The sequence below is a fragment of the Mobula hypostoma genome, chromosome 12 (assembly GCF_963921235.1).
Source record: "Mobula hypostoma chromosome 12, sMobHyp1.1, whole genome shotgun sequence".
In the NCBI taxonomy this organism is placed as follows: Eukaryota; Metazoa; Chordata; class Chondrichthyes; order Myliobatiformes; family Myliobatidae; genus Mobula; species Mobula hypostoma.
The window spans coordinates 87583209-87601087 of record NC_086108.1 but is presented as its reverse complement, the minus strand read 5'-3'; the positions used below and the strand labels follow the sequence as shown (position 1 = coordinate 87601087).

At 39.4% G+C, this 17879-nt stretch overlaps 1 protein-coding gene across 3 annotated transcripts in view; it reads left to right on the top strand.

Annotated features, from left to right (window-relative positions):
• The window catches only part of szt2 (SZT2 subunit of KICSTOR complex), a 266703-nt gene that overhangs the window by 184648 nt on the left and 64176 nt on the right, over positions 1-17879 (top strand). For all 3 annotated transcript variants that reach the window (XM_063064563.1, XM_063064564.1, XM_063064561.1), the window contains 4 exons: positions 81-263; positions 6936-7206; positions 8245-8324; positions 9056-9181. In XM_063064563.1, the coding sequence (XP_062920633.1) occupies positions 81-263; positions 6936-7206; positions 8245-8324; positions 9056-9181 (660 nt within the window). The remainder of the gene's footprint in view (positions 1-80; positions 264-6935; positions 7207-8244; positions 8325-9055; positions 9182-17879) is intronic.

Sequence of the window (17879 nt, the reverse complement as noted above, 5' to 3'; positions counted from 1 at the left end):
CTTATGTTATTGTCCATTTTAAAACTTGTTTATCATGTAATCTGTTTATGCATGCTGACGTGCTCTCATTTTGCCTCCAGTTGATTTTATATACCTATAATTGGTCAGTGGATCTGGGAGTATCATTAAATCGAGAATTGATTCGTCTTATCCAATGGCAGAATGCACGCTCTCATGTGGTGCATTGTCTCCTCAGTCAAAAGATGGGGCTCTTCCATCACTACTGTTTTGCTGATACACCCGTATATGATGAATCCAAACAGGTAATGCACCTTTGTAACAAGCATAGCCTAATTCTACAGGCTTATAAATTCATGAAATTTTATAAATCACATTTAACAGATAACTGTTTGGGGCAGTGCACTGCATGTCACTGCCCACAAGGTTGTACATAGAATGATATATCATTACTCTGTTGGAAATGCAGAAAATTTATTGTAGGAATACAATAGGTAAAGGGTAGTTTGTGAATCTGACAAGTACTAAACAAGATTAAAATCAAACTTCTAGAGGAACTCAGCAGTTCAGGGCTGTTTGAATCTGAAAGAGAAAAATGTTTAATAACCATTTGAATGAAAGGAAACTTCTAGCCCTGAACTGCTGAAAGGTGGGAGTTTGTTCTGACTGTACTATATATATTATATATGTATTATGCTTTGATTGCTATTTGGCCATGAACAGTTTAGAAAATGCTTAAACCAGCAAATGCTAATGAACTGAGTAGTTTTATGCTCTCTGAAGATTTTATTATTTGCGTAATGGAGTCAATGTAAAATAAAATTCTCTCTTAAGTAATCTAAATTACTTCAATATATAACAAGAAAGAAAAACAGAATTTTCTGTGACAGCTCAAAATCAAGAGTAAATGGAAGATCGAACTTGAGATGTGATGCTATCCAAAATTGATGATTTTTGTTGAACTCCAGTGTGATGTGTATACTCAGAGGACAATTTGCCACATTTGGAAAATGAGTAAATGACTCATCGGATATGGTGACAGTGATTGAGAGAGGAATATTAGCTACACACCTGTTCCACTTCAAAAGTGCAATGGGATCTGCACCCAAATGCAAATCAAATGAGGAAACCAACATCCATGCACTGCCTCAGAACCACAGAGAACTATGTATTCTGCGATCTTGCTAATAATTTTGTGACTGAAATGCTGCAAAAATTCTTTAGACTAGATTACACCACAAAAGCACCTCAAATTCATCATTATTTAATGTAGATGTACAATAGGTAAATTCCAATAAGTAAATGAAGGATTCATTTGAGACATGTCAGGTGCTGCCCTGATCCTGAATTTGATCAAATGCTAGGATTGTGGCTGTTATATTATGCAATGTTTTGCATGGAACTGGGTCTGAGCCTGCATTTAGATTGTCCATTGCTAGAAACATAATTGAAATTGTTACAATTATTTACATGTTAATGAGGTCCCTGGGACTGACAGTCTGTATTGAATGTCCATATAATGTTTAATTCTGCACTTCACATTGTGTCTATCTTAGGTTCAAACTATATTTATTATTGAAGTATGTATTCCATATACAACCTTGAGATTTGTCTCTTTACAGGCAGCCACAAAAAAAGAATGCCAGTGGTACCCATTTAAAAAAAAAGACTGTCAGACACCCAATTTGCAGCGAAAAATAAATGATTGTGCAAATAATAAAAGTAAGCAAATAACATTCAGAACTGAAGTTCACAAATTGAGTCCACAGCCATGATGCCAGTCACAACCAATCCAGGAGCCCGTTACTTGCCGGCCACCAGGGGTGCAGTGCTAGCTGGTGTGCTTGCCGGCCACAGAACTTAGCTCTGCGCAGAGACAAGTAAGCCTCATGAGCAGCAAGCTGAACACCGACTTGTCCGTCTCCTCCGGCCCCAACACCCTGATCTTTTCACTTTGTGTCTAAATCAGCCAAACATTGGGTCATTCCTCATTCCTGAGCCTGGGCCCTGCCTCCTTGATTCAGCCCATTTACACCAAACCACAACTGTCCTGCACCTTCTAGACTACAGTTCCCACTGCAAAAATACCAGGTCATACAGGCAGATCAAAAGTTCAACTCGAAAAGGAAGTCACAGGCTATTGATTGCAGTGATTGTTTTTGAGAAAAAGTATGATTAATAAAGTAGTTAGTAGTTTTGCTTGCTAACAGCAAGTCATCGCTGTGTTTCACCAGTGCCACCTTTAACCGGAAGTTTGGAAGAGTAGCTGAAACTTAACCAATTCAAATTTGCATCCTAAAGTAGATCTGTAAAACAGCTGACACAGTAGAATCGAAACATGATTACTTTGGTCATTTGCATCAAGATGCTCTTAAGTTACAGAAAATGGCTCTTAATTGTGAGTCACAATGACATACTGGAACAGATGGTATGGTTTTTGAAGCGTACAATTTTAAACTTAATTTAATAATGTGTTGTACAAAAGAAGTATGTTGCTCAATAAAAATTGTTCAGAATTGTGGAGATGCTTGCCCTGAAGGGAGTGACGGGGTAACTGTATGCTGCTAACTGCCATTGCTGTGCAAAGGCATTCACTGCATTGATCAGCATGACAATAACTAGTGATGGCAACCTGCTGTTAGGTGCTGTCGGCATACATTAGGGACAGTCTCTGAATATTAACAGTTAAATGGGAAAAATGCTTGCCATGGTGACCACCTGTTCAAAAATGTCAGTGCACATCAGGAGCCCAAGCTGAACAATAACAAAGACCAGAGTTGTGACCTTGCTAATCCATAATATTCTGCACCAATATGCTCCATCCTTTCAGTAGGCTTACATAAACATCCTGAGTTTTATTCTGTACTGTATTTATTTAATCACCACTATCTCATTTTCCAATATTATTTCAGTGAACTGATCTCTTACCCAGCAAGAAAATGCCACTGAATCGCACTTGGTGTCTGACTCTAGTGAGACCATATTTTGTTGTTTTGCTGTTAGACAAAGATGTTGTCTTTTAAGAGTCTAAGGAAGTGGCAGATTGCTGTATTTGCTGTGTTATACTGCATTTAACTAACTGAATGGTGTGTTTTTTACTTTGTGGGGGAAAAATTCAGCCAAAGAATTGTCACATAGTCAATGGGCAGTTACACAGTTACTGTGAATTTTATTTAAACTCTAGAAAACACAGTTAGCAGAGTGCTACTGATGTTAGAAGCTAAGGAATTTCTGTCTGTTAATCCTGAGAGTTAGCAGTAAAAATACAAAGGCACAGGGAGCAGAAAGTCAAAATATTATGGTCCTAGAACATAAGCAACTGATAAAAAGGGACAGGAAACACTACTGAATTCTATGCTGGTATACTGATAGGGCAGTTCAATTTTACTATTCTACTGGGAGTCTGTCGTTATTTCAACGAGTAGGTAAACTGCTAGCTTCTGTTGCTTTCCAAGTAGATTCCACATTGCCACTAATGAATGCTTACATCAGGTGTATGCTGAGTTGAAGGTGATGCAAGGAGTTGCTTGCAGGAACCTTTGGGAGTTCTGTAGAGCCGGGAGGATAACTACTGTCCCAAACATCAAACTTCAAAAGAATTAAATGTGCTCACTTGCTGAAAACCTCCTGTGTCATGCCAGGGAAAAAAATGAGCGGGAAGAACAGAAGGCGTTTTTTCCCAAGCAATCTGAAAATAGAAGCCGGCCTAACATTGATTTTAGATGGTCACCCAAGACACTAGAAAATTGGGCAAAACTAGTTTTTGAGTTGTACCTTCCAGAACTAGTTGCCTTTGACTTAGTGTTATATTTGGAAATCAGATGTAATGTTAGAAATTCTTAAGCAAGGTAGTTTTATTGATAATTTACAAAACTTAAAATAGTGCAGATTTATTTTCTGCCAGAGAAACCAGGATGTCTTCAAGCTGACCCATAATATGCTAATCTTTGCAAATCTCCCTGCAGCTGGTGATGTTCATAAGTATTCAAATCACGGTTCAGAACACTGAAGATGAAGTTGCTTTCAAGGCATTCCCAACTGAGGCTATGCACTAAATTTGGTTATAAGTTAAAGCAAGCAATTCAGAGATCCATTCAACATCAAATATGAGTATGATTGGAGATTTATGTTAAGAATTTGATCACTGATCTGTGGTATTAATTTAACCAATCTAGATATTGCTGGAATAGAAGAAAGGGTACATCATCCATATTATAAAGCAGTTTCAAGTTCTGTTATGTACATAAGAGTGTACGAAAGAGAAACTGGAGTAGGCCATTTGCCACTTAATCCATTCAGTAAGATCATGACTGATTTTCCGCTTCATGCCCTATCCCCATATCCTTTGCTTCCCAAATTCCAGAAATCTATTGATCATGATTTAAAATGCAACAAATGGCCAAAATTTTGTAATCCGCTGTATGATTCCAGATTCCAAAGATTCACCAACTTTGAGTAAAGAAATATCTCTTTATTTCAGTCTCTTACTGAACCATCAGTTCTAGACTCATCCAGCAGAAACATTCTCCTTGTATCTAACACAATATGTTTCAATGAGGTTCCCTTGCATTCTTTCAATCTAAACTGTAGAGGCCTAGCCTGCACAATCTCATATCATATGACAGACTTGCCATCCCATGAACCCGATTAAAACTGAAATTCTGAAATGCTCAGTAAGTCGAACCCCTTAGAGTAATTTGGAATGGAAGCATTCTCTTTGACCCATCATGTCCATGCCTATTTGCCCACATTTGCTCACAGACCCTAAAATGCTCTCTTTTCCATGTATTTGTTTAAATAGCTTATAAATGTTGCCCACTTCAGCCACTATTTCTGCCAGCTCATTCCACATACGCATTAGACTTTATGTGAGGAAGCTGTCCTGATGTCCTTTTTAAATTACTTGCCTCTTTTAAGTCTTTCATCAACTATTGTATGAGAAATAGAATTAGTATTTCATGATCTAGTTTCATCAACAGAACTGGGGAAATACAAGATCCAGTTTAGTGAGTATTTGCTGTACTCTTTCAAATCAAATATATCCTTTGTTGAGTACAAAGATGCAAGTTGCACAATCTAATCCAGATATGGTCTCAGCAAGGCTCTACATGATTATACCAGGACATCTTTACTCTTGAAGTCAAATCATCTTGTAATGAGGATCAACACGCCATATGTTTTAACTGCCTGTTGCACCTGCATGCTGGATTTCAGTGACTGTGCATGGGCATCCAGGACCCCATAAACAATCGCTTCCAGGTCACTTTGAACATCAATATTTCCCAGTTTCTCACATTTCAATAGAAATAGTTAATTTGGTACAAAACAAGTATTATTATTTGTACCACAATTAATGTGCTTACAATCATATTTGGTAGTGGCTCTTGGACTCTTCAGTTACAGCACATTTCTTTTAGATATATTTTCTCTGTACTTCCTGAAAGGAATTTTTGGGCCACAAGAATTGCTACAGTTTATAAATTGTGTTTCAAAAGTATTGAAATGGTCTAGTAACAGAAGACTCTACCATTAAAAAATATGAAAATTATGAGGGGTATAGATAGGGTAAGTACAGGCAGGCTTTTTCCACTGAGGTTGGGTGAAGTTAGAACGAGAGGTCATAGGTTAATGATGAAAGGTGAAATATTTAAAGGGAGCTTGAGTGAGAACTGCTTCATTCAGAAGGTGTGCAAGTGTGGAACAGGCAGCCAGCAGAAGTGGTGGATGCAGGTTTTATTGCAACGTTTAAGAGAAATTTGGGTTAGACCATAGAAATCTACAGCACATTGCAGGCCCTTCAATCCACAATGTTGTGCCGGCCATGTGACCTACTCTAGAAGCTGCCTAGAATTTCCCTACTGCATAGCCTTCTATTTTTCTAAGCTCCATGTATCTATCTGAGAGTCTCTTAAATGACTCTATTGTATCCGACTCTACCACCATCGCTGGCAATGCATTCCACACATCCACTACTCTCTGTGTGGAAAAACTTCCCTCTAACACCCCCGTGTACCTGCTTCCAAGCACCATAAAACTATGCCCCTTTGTGTTAGCTGCTTCAGGCCTGGGAAAAAGCCTCTGACTATCCTCACAATCAATGTTTCTCATCATATACACCTCTATCAGGTCACTTCTCATCCTCCGTCGCTCCAAGGAGAAAAGGCCAAGTTCACTCAACCTATTCTCATAAGGCATGCTCTCCAATCCAGGCAACATCCTTGTAAATCTCCTCTGCACTCTCTATAGTATCCACATCCTTCCTGTAGTGAGGTGACCAGAACTGAACACAGTATTCCAAATGGGGTCTGACTAAGGTCTTGTGTAGCTGTAACACGGCTCTTGAACTCAGTCCCACGGTTAATGAAGACCAACATGCCAAACGCCTTCTTACCAACACTGTCAACCTGCTCGGCAGCTTTGAGTGTCCTATGGACACAGATCCAAGGTCTCTCTGATCCTCCAAACTACCAAGAGTCTTATGTGAATGGGTGGGTTAAGAAGGACTATAAGCCAGGTGCAGGTCAATTGGACTAGGCAGAATAACATTACAGCATGGACTAGTTGGGCCGAAAGGCTTGTTTCTATGCTGTAGTGCTCTATGATATTTTGATCTTTGTAATGATTTTGATGCTTGTTTTCTCGCTCTCATCTTCTTGCAGCTCTTTGTGAATTCCTACTAGATGATGAGAATTGTGAAGTTTTGAGTTGCTGATTACAATTCAGAGAGTGGTTTGGCCTGTTTCTCTTTTCCTCATCTGAAAATGGACAGAGCTTCTCTCCCTTTAACTGATGCCATAGGCTGAGACACAACCAATCAATTTAGTTGTAATGAGATTTCAATGAAATAGAAGTTTTCCTGTTATAGTCTTTGCAATTGGTCATACTCTAATTGTAGACATACAGTAGTAATTTCCATTGAAGTCTGATTAATCTATGACTGAATTTGTTCCCTTCTCATCATCCCTTTGTTAAAACAGGAAGCAAACCCATTTCTTCATTCCACACTGGAAGCTGATTCACTAATCAAGAGTCCGACTCCCCCACCGACTAAGGAGCAAGGACGGCTAAGCTCAACAAGCAGGAGTCTTCCACCTCTTCACTTCGCACCAGAGATTGTCCCATTTGATGAAGCACTGCGTGACATCACGGTGCCTAAAACAATAAGGCAGTCACATGATGCTGGGCTGTCTGATCCAGTGTCACGCCATGGCACACAGTTCCTGGAAATCAAAAACCTAGAGCGGAGAGGTGAGCAAGATAGAGAAGTTGCAAATTTTGTATTATGTTATATTCATGATATTGTGTGTGTGTATGTGTTTATGTATATATATATATATATATATATATATATATATATATATATATACACACACACACACACACAGACATTACATGTACGATATAAAATTATACAGTGCACATCTACTTATGCACATGAGAAATTAATTGAATCTGTTTTACGTGCAAGTGAGAATGACTTGATAATTCGCAAGCAACCAAATTGGGCTTGGAGGGCAAAAAAAAATTATGTCCGTCAGTATTAATTTTTATGAAGTGAATAATCATGGGAGACAATTCAAACTATAATTGTTCTTCAGTTCTGTGTCATTGGTACATGTATGTCACTCACTTTGGTTTCTGTGTCTGGGTAATAAGAGTATAAAATGCATAATGTTTCAATCAATTTGTTTTATATTGCTTTCTTAGTTATTCGGAGTAGTCTTAGTGCTGTCAGTGCACAAGTTTACTGCAGTGTGCTTTTACGTGCAATTACTTGAGCAGCTCTTTTTGCAATGATTTGTCTGTAATCTTCAGTTATTTTTCCTGAGAATTTGTACCATACAAAGTCAATGACACTATTCCTGGCCGTGGAAGTATACTTTTTCAAGTGCATTGGAGATTAATTTTCTAATACTCAGTTGCCACTGCATTTTATATTGCAAGCTTTAATCGTATATAACATTTGTCTACTTTTATCTACACTTAGTTCATCTGAGCTTAATGGATATTGCACAGAGCAGTGTTAAGTAAATGCAGGAGTTTTAAGGTAAAAAAAAAAGGACTGCTCATTGGAGATAAAGTTAAGTAATCTAATATATTGACACTGTTATCTGGACATTTTTTTTATTTTAATGAATCTGCATCAGTACTTTGAAGGTCATTTTAAGTTACTTTATCTGGTGGTATTGAGCTGGATTAGACATGACAATGTGTAATGTGCCAGGTTAATTCTTTTCAGATTGTGTTAGTTCTAAGTTGTGTCCTTACTTGTCTTTTCTCTTTCAGAAATGGAGAAGCAAATGAAAATTGAGAACCTATTTGTGACATGGCAGCAGCGTTCTGCCCAGTCAAACATGCCCATCACTGTAAGTAATGATCTGAAACAGTTGGGGAAATGCTTTTTCCTCATTAACTGGAAACGGTTTACTTTTCTTCTCTCTCTACAGATGCTATATGATCCGCCAAATGTCTCTTAACTTTTTGTTTTATTTCAGATTTCTATCATCTGCAGTTCTTTAGCTTTTCAAAGGTGTAGCGCCTCTTTGATTATTTGCAGATTCAAAGTTCAAAGTAAATTTATTATCAAAATACATATGTGTCACCATAAAGTACCCTGAGATTTATTTTCTTGCAGGCATTCACAGTAGAACAAAGAAATACAACAGAAACAATGAACTATACACAAAGAGTAACAAATAACCAATGTACACACAAGAAAACAAATTATACAATTATATATAAAAAAATAATAAATAGATAATAAATAACGAGTTGTAGAGCCCTTGAAAGAGAGTCCATAGGTTCTGGAAACAATTCAGTATTGAGTTGAGTGAAGTTATCCACACTGGTTCAGGAGCCCAGTGGTTGAAAGGTCATAGTTGTGGCTGAACCTAGTGGTGTGGGACCTAAGGCTCGTGTACCTCCTGTCTGATGGCAGCAGTGAGAAGAGATCATGGATATGGGAGTCCTTGACGATGGATACTGCTTTCTTGTGGAAGCGCCCCTTATGGATTGTCTCAATGGTGGTCATGAGTAATTATGCTGTAAAGTTGGAAGTAAAGGCAGTGATTTTTCTGTGTATTTTTTTCTGATTTAGGTGGGTGATCTGGACACGCTGAAACAGTCTTCACGACTTGTTCACTACTGTGCCACGCCGTTGTTGTTTGATCCCATTTTCAGGCAGCAAATGCAGGCAGAGCAGCAGGTTGGATCTGAAGGAAAGGTACGTCTGCAATACATGTGCTTTAAATGCATGCTTGTATTTGGGGCAATTTGAATCTGAGTAGGTGACTAGTTTGTATGCTCTGAAATGACTAGGAGGAGGGAAGATCCAAACCTTCAGAAGTGGAATAAAGGTTGAACTTTGCGCGGGGGGGGGGGGGTGTAATGTATTGGGATGAAGAATGTAAACAGAGAAAAGAGAAACTTGAAAGAATGAATGAGCAAGTCAAATGAAAGAAATCTGGAAGATTGTAAAGGGACGGCAAATGTTGGAAGATAGATAGGACGGTACTGTATTAAAAAAAATAACTGACCTTGTCTGAGCTAAAACTAATTGTGTATAAAAGATCAGCCATGCCTAAAACAAGTCACCATCTGTTAGAAATCTAGAGTTTGCTGAAGCAAAACATGAGTCTCAAGTGCCTTGAGAGGCAATGAGCATCTGCCAGTACATAAGCATCGTTAGACTTGAGAGTCGCATTACTTTAACCATTCCTATATTGTTACTTTCAGCAGGATGCCTGTGTGTGGTGTAGAGTTGTATATTTGCTGTGAAGTTAGGACATTCTGAATATTTCTTTAATTATTCTTTTAGTTATCCATGGTGATTGGATAGATAATGGAGGCATACTCCTTGAAAATAAAAATCCAAAAAGAAACAGTTGACCTTGTGCAGATTGTCCCAAGTAATATTGCTATTTAAATGGCCTTCTCTGAAAACTATCCGTTGTGTACTGAATAGAAGTTTATTTTAGATAGGCCAAGATGGATGTTCTGATTGCTTCTCCTGTCCATGTAACTGTATTAATATGCTATTTTCACTCTGACACAAGTTTAGCCGGTATATAAAAAATAACGTTTGTGCACTGTTGAGTCATGTAGGATAAGTGAGCGAGCAAAGTGGAAAATATTCAGTCTGAAAGAAGCTATATCAGTTCTGATCTGGACATGTTTGATATTGGTTCAGTGTATCTGAAACATGGAGCTGTTCATTGCATTGAACAAACAGTGCTCACCTTGGTGAACTTAAATAATCAAGATATATTGTTTTCATCGATACTTGTTGAATTATTGAGCATAATATTTAAGACAAGTTTTGATGGAGCCCAAAATCATACCAAAGAAGTATTTATTTGTTGTTGCCAGAATTTTACCTATATGAACATCCTCTGGTGTTTAAGGTGGTATTTTTTTTATCTGCTTCCTTTTGAAAGCTTTGGCATTCATTATAGATGTATTAATTTATTCAGTAGCATTTGCCTGAATTACTGTTTATTTGAAATGAAAACGCAGAAAGTAATGCTGTTGCTTGGCTATTGCTATTGCCTTCTCAGTTTAAATAGCTTTTTTATGCTTATTATTAGTTCAATTGCATGATAAGATTTAAGTTTTTGTTCCCCACCTTTTTTCTCTGCTATGTTATTCTGAGTAGTTTATATGTATAGAGTTCTTTTCTCACATTCTCTAACCTATGATTGTTCTTTTAACCCAAATGGGGTGCAATATGCATTGAGATTTCACAAATTGGAATTGCCTTAGGCAATATCTCCTTTAAAAGCTGTGTGTGTTCTTACCCTGCTAACCTTAGTTCATTCCATTTCTCATTATATTCATTTGAATTTGCATGTAAACTATAGATTGATTTAGTTACATACATTTTTATGTGAATTGCACTCCCTGTGAAGTGACTAAGGATTGCATTAAACATGAATTAACACTCTTCCTTTGTGTTCTCCAATTGTTTTTCAAATGCATAACTAGCTAATAGAGTGGATTCCGGTTAATCGGGCCATTGATTAAACAGGTCAACTGTTTATTTGAGACAACTCTTAAAGAACAAACACTAATGCAGAAAATAGCTGTAATTCCCTTCATTTATTTAGGATGCTATGCCGCTTAATTGGGACAGAAGACAGGACATTGTATGAAGATAGTCCATTGTCTGCACTGATTTTGTTCATTTATAGTCAATCAAAAGAACATAGCAGCCTACTCTGGATGAATTCCGTCATCGATAACTATTAGGAACTAAATTACACAGCCTTATAGTACTGTGTTCTAATTTATTCTGTATTTCATTTAAATATGTAATTTGTTACTCAGTTTAAATGGTTGTTTGTTTTTTTGTATACCTTTTTAATTATTTCCATGAAACTTAGGCTAATTGGGTCAGTTGCTTAATTGGGCCAAAATCTGCCCCAATTCATTGTAATTACTCAGCTTGAGACCTCTCCTTGTTACTTCTACCTTCCTTTTTGTACTGAGTTTAACCCTGCTTCGTCACTGGATTGATTTCTTTGTCTACTCTACCTTATTGTGTTAACCTTGCCCATTTGATTCATTACCTGTTTTTGACCCTATCTTTATTAAACCACTGATCACCTAACATTTCTTCTTGTCTTTTCTGTCACCTAACACTGCAACCGGTTCTCTTTCCTCAGTCATTTAGTTAGTTGCAGTGCCAGCAACATGATGGAGGGTGTCCTCAGTGTGAATCTGAGAGTTTCTCTCCAAGGACTATGCATAATCTACTGACGCTGTTATGGGCAGGTGTATCTACGACAGATAGATAGGTGTGAATGAAGTCATACCGATTCACATGTGCATTCTCTCATTGTGTTCCTGTGTCATTTAGTTATGTTCTTTAGTTTTGGGCCACCTTGTTGCTTGCTCCCAAACCTCTTTTGGTTGGATGTTGAAGAACCTCCCACCTGAGAATATACTCATTCTGTGCCCTTGCTAATTACAGTATACTGATTCATTAGCTGAGTAATCTGTATGTGTGGTAATCGGCAGGTTTCCTCGACCAGCCTCCAAGAGGACCACAGCCTCCTCAGAGCATTTGGAGGCTTGCGTGCCTCACTGACCCAGAACTATGTTGGCTAGAGTCAGGACCTTATGCTTTGGTTCTTGGTAGGATCACCCATGCCAAACAGATCAAAGGGAGAGGCCAAACTAAGAGTGGTCCACCGGTCCTCCAGGTTAAGGGGTTCAGCTCAGGGCTAACAACCCTGACTGCGCAAAAGAAATTGTTACAGAAGTAACAATGATGAAAAATACCTTCATTGCTGCCCTAAGCACCCGTGGTGTAATAGGCAGTAAGTAAGTTCCTTGACCAGGTTTAACATGTCTTTCTATGTGCCATTAGTTTGTTGTTTTAAATACAGCAATTTACAAGAGTTTCATGTAGGAACCACTCATGCCCAAAGCTAATTTTCTTTTAGAACTTCAGTCAATCCTTCATCTCTGTCAGCGTCATTCTCTGTCTTATAGTTTCTATAAGATCAAAATAATTTAGAACCTGGAATTGGAAATAAATTGGTGGCTTCCGTTCCACATGATTTATCAAAGGGTTTATAGAAGCAAAAATAAAGTACATTCTAGCAACCTTTTTATATATAACATTCTTGCAACAAAGAATGTTTGTTGTGGCTATCTGTCCTTCACTAAATTGGTTTACTCTTTTAGACCAGAAGACATTGGAGCAGAATTAGGCCATTCAGCTCATCAAGTCTATCCTAAACACAAAATAATCTGCAGATGCTGGGGTCAAAGCAACACTCACAACATGCTGGAGGAACTCAGCAGGTCGGACAGCATCCGTGGAAAAGATCGGTCGACATTTCGGGCCTGACAAAGGGTTCCGGCCCGAAACGTCGACCGATCTTTTCCACGGATGCTGCCTGACCTGTTGAGTTCCTCCAGCGTGTTGTGAGCCCATCAGGTCTGCTTTGCCATACCATCATGGTTGATTTATTATCCCTCTCAACCCTATTCTGTCCATAACCTTGGATGCCCTTACTAATTAAGAACCAATCAACCTCTGCTTTAAATATAACCAATGATTTGGCCTCCACGGCTGCTGTGCCAATGAATTCCACAAATTCACTACCCTCTACTAAAGAAATTTCTCTTTATCTCCTTTCTAAATGGACGTCCTATTCTGAGGCTCTCCGCTGTAACCCTAGACTCTTACAATGTAGGGAACATACTCTGCATCCAGTCTATCTAGGCTTTTCAGTATTAGATAGCATTCAATGAGACCTCTCCTCATTCTTCTAAACTCCAACAAGTACAGGCCCAGAGCCATCAAACACTCCTCATATGTTAACCCTTTCATTCCCAGAATCATTCTTGTGAAACATTGGAAGGATGTAGAAGCATTGGAAAGGGTACAGAGGAGATTTACCAGGATGCTGCCTGGTTTAGAGAGTATGCATTATGATCAGAGATTAAGGGAGCTAGGGCTTTACTCTTTGGAGAGAAGGAGGATGAGAGGAGATTTGATAGAGGTGTACAAGATAATAAGAGGAATAGATAGAGTGGATAGCCAGCGCCTCTTCCCCAGGGCACCACTGCTCAATACAAGGGGACATGGCTTTAAGGTAAGGGGTGGGAAGTTCAAGGGGGATATCAGAGGAAAGTTTTTTACTCAGAGAGTGGTTGGTGCATGGAATGCACTGCCTGAGTCAGTGGTGGAGGCAGATACACTAGTGAAGTTTAAGAGACTACTAGACAGGTATACGGAGGAATTTAAGGTGGGGGGTTATATTGGAGGCAGGGTTTGAGGGTCGGCACAACATTGTGAGCCGAAGGGCCTGTAATCTGCTGTACTATTCTATGTTCTATGAACGCCCTCTGGATCCTCTCCAGTACTAGCTCATCTAAAGCTCACTCCTACATGGTTTTTGTTATTTAACCTCCTCCTGAAACAATGCTGCTGATGTTAGGCCAAAAGATATGTAGTTTTCCTGATAAGGCTCGTTGGTTTTAATTTATAAAATAACTATGTTACAGTAATTGAATATTAAGTCCATATTTTCCCTTTCACTGAATACATAGAGTGGCAATAATGACTATTTTCTACGCCTTACTGTTAATCATTTTTTTCTTTTAAATGTTCTGTTCAGATGAATCAAAAAAAAATTGCATACAATTTCAGAAATGAGTTTCTGTCTCCAATAAGTGTGAGTTAAAGCATCTTAGATGGGATATTTACTTCGGATCTTCATAAACAAACATTGTTTAAATCTCCCGGGCCACAGATAAATAAGGAGTTGTGAACTTTTTGGCAAATGTCTAGATTTTTTAAAAAAGATCAAGACAAATTTGCAAAATGTTTAGATAAAATCACTTAGGCCAGCTAGGATTTCTGTGCGCTTCTAACGTAGAGCAAGCGGATAAGACGTGAGAAAATAGGACCAATCAAGTGCGTAGACAGGACGGCCTGGAGGGCTTGTCTACGGAGGCCATATGGGTGGAGCTGAGGAATGGGAAAGGTGTGACCACACTGATAGGATTGTATTATAGACCACCCAGTAGTCAGAGAGAATTGGAGGAGCAAATCTGTAGAGAGATAGCAGACCGACGTAAGAAACAGTAAGTTGTAATAGTAGGGATTTTAACTTTCCACATATTGACTGGGACTCCCACACTGTGAAAGGGCTAGATGGCTTGGAGTTTGTCAAATGTGATCAGGAAAGTTTTCTAAATCAATATATAGAGGTACCTACAAGAGAGGATGCAATACTTGATCTATTAGGGAACCAGACAGGTCAGGTGACAGAAGTATGTGTAGGCGAACATTTTGGGTCCAGTGACCATAATGTCATTAGTTTCAAGTTAATTATGGATAAGGATAGGACTAGTCCTCGAGCTGAGGTTCTAAATTGGAGAAGGGCCAATTTTGTGGAAATGAGAAAGGATCTAGGAAGAGTGGATTGGGATAAGTTGTTTTCTGGCAAGAGTGTGTTCAGTAAGTGGAAGACCTTCAAAGGCGAAATTTTGAGAGTGCAGAGTTTGCATGTTCCTGCCAGGATTAAAGACAAAGTTAACAGGCATAGGGAACCTTGGTTTTCAAGGGATATTGGTGATCTGGTTAAGAAAAAGAGAGAGGTGTATAGCAGGTATAGGCAACAAAGAACAAGTGAGGTACTTGAAGAGTATAGAAAATTTAAGAAAATCCTAAAGGAAATCAGGAAGGCAAATAGAAGACATGAGGTTGCTTCAGCAGATAATGTGAAGGTAAACCTGAAGGGTTTCTACAAGTATATTAAGAGTAAAAGGATAGTAAGGGACAAAATTAGTCCCCTAGAAGATCAGAGTGGTCGTCTATGTGTGGAGCCTCACGAGATGGGGGAGATCTTAACCAGTTTTTTTGCATCAGTATTTACTCAGGAAACTGGCATAGCGTATATGGAAGGAAGGGAAACAAGCAGCAGTGTCATGGAACATATAGAGATTAAAGAGGAGGAGGTGCTTGCTGCCTTACAGCGAATAAAGGTAGATAAATCCCCCAGGCCTGACATGATATTTCCTCGGACCTTGAGAGAGACTAGTGTAGAAATTGCAGGGGCCCTGGCAGAAATACTTAACATGTCCTTAGCCACGGGTGCAGTGCCAGAGGATTGGAGGGTAGCTCATGTTGTTCCGTTGTTTAAAAAGGGCTCCAAAAATAAACCAGGTAATTATAAGCTGGTGAGCCTGACATCAGTAGTAGGTAAATTATTGGAAGGTGTTCTGAGAGATTGGATATACAAGTATTTGGAGAGCCAGGGGCTGATTAAGGATAGTCAGCATGGCTTTGTGCATGGTAGATTGTGTTTATTGAATCTTGTAGAGTTTTTCGAGGAGGTTACCAAGAAAGTAGATGAAGGGAAGGCTGTGGATGTTGTCTACATGGACTTCAGTAAGGCCTTTGACAAAGTCCCATATGGGAGGTTAGTTCAGAAGGTTCAGACTCGAGGTATCCATGGAGAGGATGTAAACTGGGTTCGAAATTGGCTGTGTGGGAGAAGACAGAGAGTGGTAGTGGATGATTGCTTCTCAGACTGGAGGCCTGTGACTAGTGGTGTGCCTCAGGGATCTGTGCTGGGACCATTGTTATTTGTTGTCTATATCAATGATCTAGATGATAATGTGGTAAATTGGATCAGCAAGTTTGCTGATGATGCTAAGATTGGAGGCATTGTGGACAGCGAGGAAGGCTTTCAAAGCTTGCAGGGGGATCGGGACCAACTGGAAAAATGGGCCACAAAATGGCAGATGAAATTTAATGCAGACAAGTGTGAGGTGTTGTATTTTGGAAGGACAAATCAAGGTAGGACATACACAGTAAATGATAGGACACTGAGGAGTGTGGAGGAACAAAGGGATCTGGGAGTTCAGATACATAATTCCCTGAAAGTGGCGTCACAGGTAGACAGGGTTGTAAAGAAGGCTTTTGACATCCTGGCATTCATAAATCAAAGTATTTAGTATAGGAGTTGGGATGTTATGGTGAGGTTGTATAAGATATTGGTGAGGCCAGATTTGGAGCATTGTGTGCAGTTCTGGTCATCGACTATAGGAAGCATATCTGTAAGATTGAAAGAGTGCAGAGAAGATCTACTAGGATGTTGCTGGGTCTTCAGGAGGTGAGTTACAGGGAAAGATTGAACAGGTTAGGACTTTATTCCTTGGAGCGTTGAAGAATGAGGGGGAATTTGATACAGGTTTACAAAACTATGAGGGGTACAGACAGAGTAAATGCGAGTAGGCTCTATCCACTTAGATTAGGAGAGATAAATACGAGAGGACATGACTTTAGGGTGAAAGGGGAAAGGTTTAGTGGGAACTTCTTCATTCAGAGAGTGGTGGGATTGTGGAACGAGCTGCCATCTGATGTGGTAAATGCCGGCTCACTCTTAAGTTTTAAGAATAAATTGGATAGATACATGGATGGGAGAGGCCTGGAGGGTTATGGACTGGGTTCAGGTCAATGGGACTAGCGGAATAAGGTTTCGGCACAGACTAGAAGGGCCAAATGGCCTATTTTCTATGGTTCCAAGTGTGACAGTGAAAAAGTGTGTATGGAACCGGAGGAGGTAGGGAAGATACTTAATGAGTACTTTGCTTCAGTATTAACTGCGGAAAAGGACCTTGGCAATTGTAGGGACTGAAAAGCTTGAGCTTTTCATTGCGACATTTGGAAAACATCGAATTGGATAGGTCACTGGGACCGGATGAGATGTACCCCAGGCTACTGTGGGAGGCAAGGGAGGAGATTGCTGAGCCTCTGGCAATGATCTTCGCATCATCAATGAGGACCGGAGAGGTTTCGGAGGATTGGAGAGTTGCAGATGTTGTTCCCTTATTCAAGAAAGGGAGTAGAGATAGGCCAGGAAATTTCAGACCAGTGAGTCTTACTTCAGTGGTTGGTAAGTTGATAGAGAAGATCTTGAGAGGCAGGGTTTATGAACATTTGGAGAGGAATAATATGATTAGGAATAGTCAACATGGTTTTGTCAAAGGCAGATCATGCCTTACGACCCTGTTTGAATATCTTGAGAATGTGACTAAACGCATTGATGAAGGTAGAGCAGTAGATGTAGTGTTTATGGATTTTCAGAAAGGCATTTGATAAGGTACCCCATACAGGGCTTAATGAGAAAGTAAAGAGGCATAGGATCCAAGGGGACCTTGCTTTGTGGATCCAGAATTGGCTTGCCCACAGAAGTGGTTGTTTGATGGGTCATATTCTGCATGGAGATCGGTGACCAGTGGTATGCCTCAGGGATCTGTTCTGGGACCCCTTCTCTTCATGATTTTTATAAATGACCTGATGAGGAAGTGGAGGGACGGTTAGTTTGGGGGTGTTGTGGATAGTGTGGAGGGCTGTTTGAGGTTATAGCAGAACATCGCTAGGATGCAAAATTGGG